Genomic DNA, 1,835 nt, shown 5'->3' on the forward strand with positions numbered 1-1,835 from the left:
ATCTCTGTTGTCCTGGAACATTTTTATTGTGTTTAAGCCGCTCACTCAGATCACATTGTTGTTGTGGTTGATGTTGTAACACTTCACTACTACTATTGCTACTGTCGGTGAGAAGATGAACTGTGTCCCCCACCTGTACTGTCAGAGAAAGGAGGCCATGATGTGTTAGAGTGGGAACCCTGATGTAGAAGGGCAGAGTACAGGTACAGCTCTGTGTCCTTGTACAGTCCAGATTCAGTGTTTGCTTACAGATATCAGCAGTGAACAGTGGCCCCTGCTGGCCTTTACACAGAATGCAGGTTTAAGCTCTGTCCGGTTTGTAAAAGGGAGTCGTGGTAATCGATGAAATAAACTTTCCACTTAAAACATCAGATCACACATTTCTACACCTTCAGTAAGCTTATTGTCCGCTCCTGTCCTCACCCGTCCTCACCCGTCCTCACCCGTCTCCCTCCGGTCCTGCAGGTAACCCAGTGATGAGTCCGGCTGGAGCCACGTCTCTGGAGGATCAGCAGTACATGGAGAAACTCAAACAGCTGTCCAAATACATCGAACCTCTGCGCAGGATGATCAACAAGATCGACAAAAACGAAGGTCCATTCATCAGTTGTTGATTCACAGAAAGTTAATCAATAAATCGATTGATAATCAGAACTGACAGAAGACACCTGAGGAATAACGGGAGTGTGTGTAAATGTTTTCTATGAGAGGAATATTAACAGTTTGTTGTCTGTTAACAGACCGGAAGAAGGACCTGAGTAAGATGAAGAGTCTGTTGAATATCCTGACTGATCCAAACACCAGGTAACAGCTGATCCCTGACCACTCTCCTCCTCCAATCACTGATTCCCTGTACTGACCTCCGCCCTGTCCTCTGACCCCCAGATGTCCCCTGAAGACGCTGCAGAAGTGTGAGATCGCTCTGGAGAAACTGAAGAACGACATGGCCGTGGTGAGAACGTCGGCTGTTATTTGGTTTCAAACGGGTTCATTGTTAAATAGACAGAGCGCCTCACTGTGGTCTTTCTGTGTCACTGTCTGTTCAATAGATTTTAAAACTGTGTTATGGAAATGTCATTTGGTTATGTTGTTAGCATGCAGGAGAAAACAAAATGCTTTTGTTTAGTCTCAACGTATCTCCCTTTAAATGGCTGCTTTACCTTCATTTCTCTCCGTTTGATTTGTTCCCACATTGGAAATAAAAGTTAGGATCAATAATAAGCAGTGCCGTCAGTAACAGTTGGTCCCTGTGGTTGCAGCCGACCCCCCCGCCACCCCCGGTGCCCACCAAGCAGCAGTATCTGTGTCAGCCGCTGCTGGATGCCGTCATGGCCAACATCCGCTCTCCGGTCTTCAACCACTCTCTGTACCGGACCTTCGCCCCCGCCATGACCGCCATCCACGGACCGCCCATCACGTAGGTCTCGCCTCACTGCACCCAAATCAATTCAGTTTAATTCAATTTTTATTTGTATAGCACCAAATTCATAACAGAAAGTTATCTCCAGGGAACTTTCAAATAGAGGCAGGTCTATACCGAACTCTTTTAACATTTCCAGAAGGACCCCCAACCAGTACCACGCAATGAGCAATGAGTGACATTGACAGTATACAAGGGACACTTCTGATTTGCCTTCAGCCCCCGTTGTTTGAGATGGGACTTTAATCAAAATAAAAATGCACTGTAACACATTTTAAACACCATCTCTGCCATATCAGGTCGGCTACGTATGAACCTAAAGCAAACTGAACCATTGTTTAAAAGAGCAAATAACAAAACATAAACCTGGACTTTATGTCAATTGAGGTAAATGTTAGGACTTACTGGTTTCGGG

The 1,835-nt window shown here is 45.6% G+C and overlaps 1 protein-coding gene across 1 annotated transcript in view; it reads left to right on the forward strand.

The window, feature by feature from the left end:
• The window catches only part of med15 (mediator complex subunit 15), a gene marked incomplete at both ends in the record, with an annotated part of 2,907 nt that extends 1,490 nt beyond the window's left edge, over positions 1-1,417 (forward strand). Inside the window, 4 exon segments of the mRNA XM_035673614.1 lie at positions 466-594; positions 741-804; positions 886-952; positions 1,260-1,417. Coding sequence (XP_035529507.1) covers positions 466-594; positions 741-804; positions 886-952; positions 1,260-1,417 — 418 coding nt within the window.
• Between the last annotated feature and the right edge of the window lie 418 nt (positions 1,418-1,835).

The sequence above is a fragment of the Morone saxatilis genome, unplaced genomic scaffold, assembly GCF_004916995.1.
Source record: "Morone saxatilis isolate NCDOM2014 unplaced genomic scaffold, NCSU_SB_2.0 Contig3, whole genome shotgun sequence".
In the NCBI taxonomy this organism is placed as follows: domain Eukaryota; kingdom Metazoa; phylum Chordata; class Actinopteri; family Moronidae; genus Morone; species Morone saxatilis.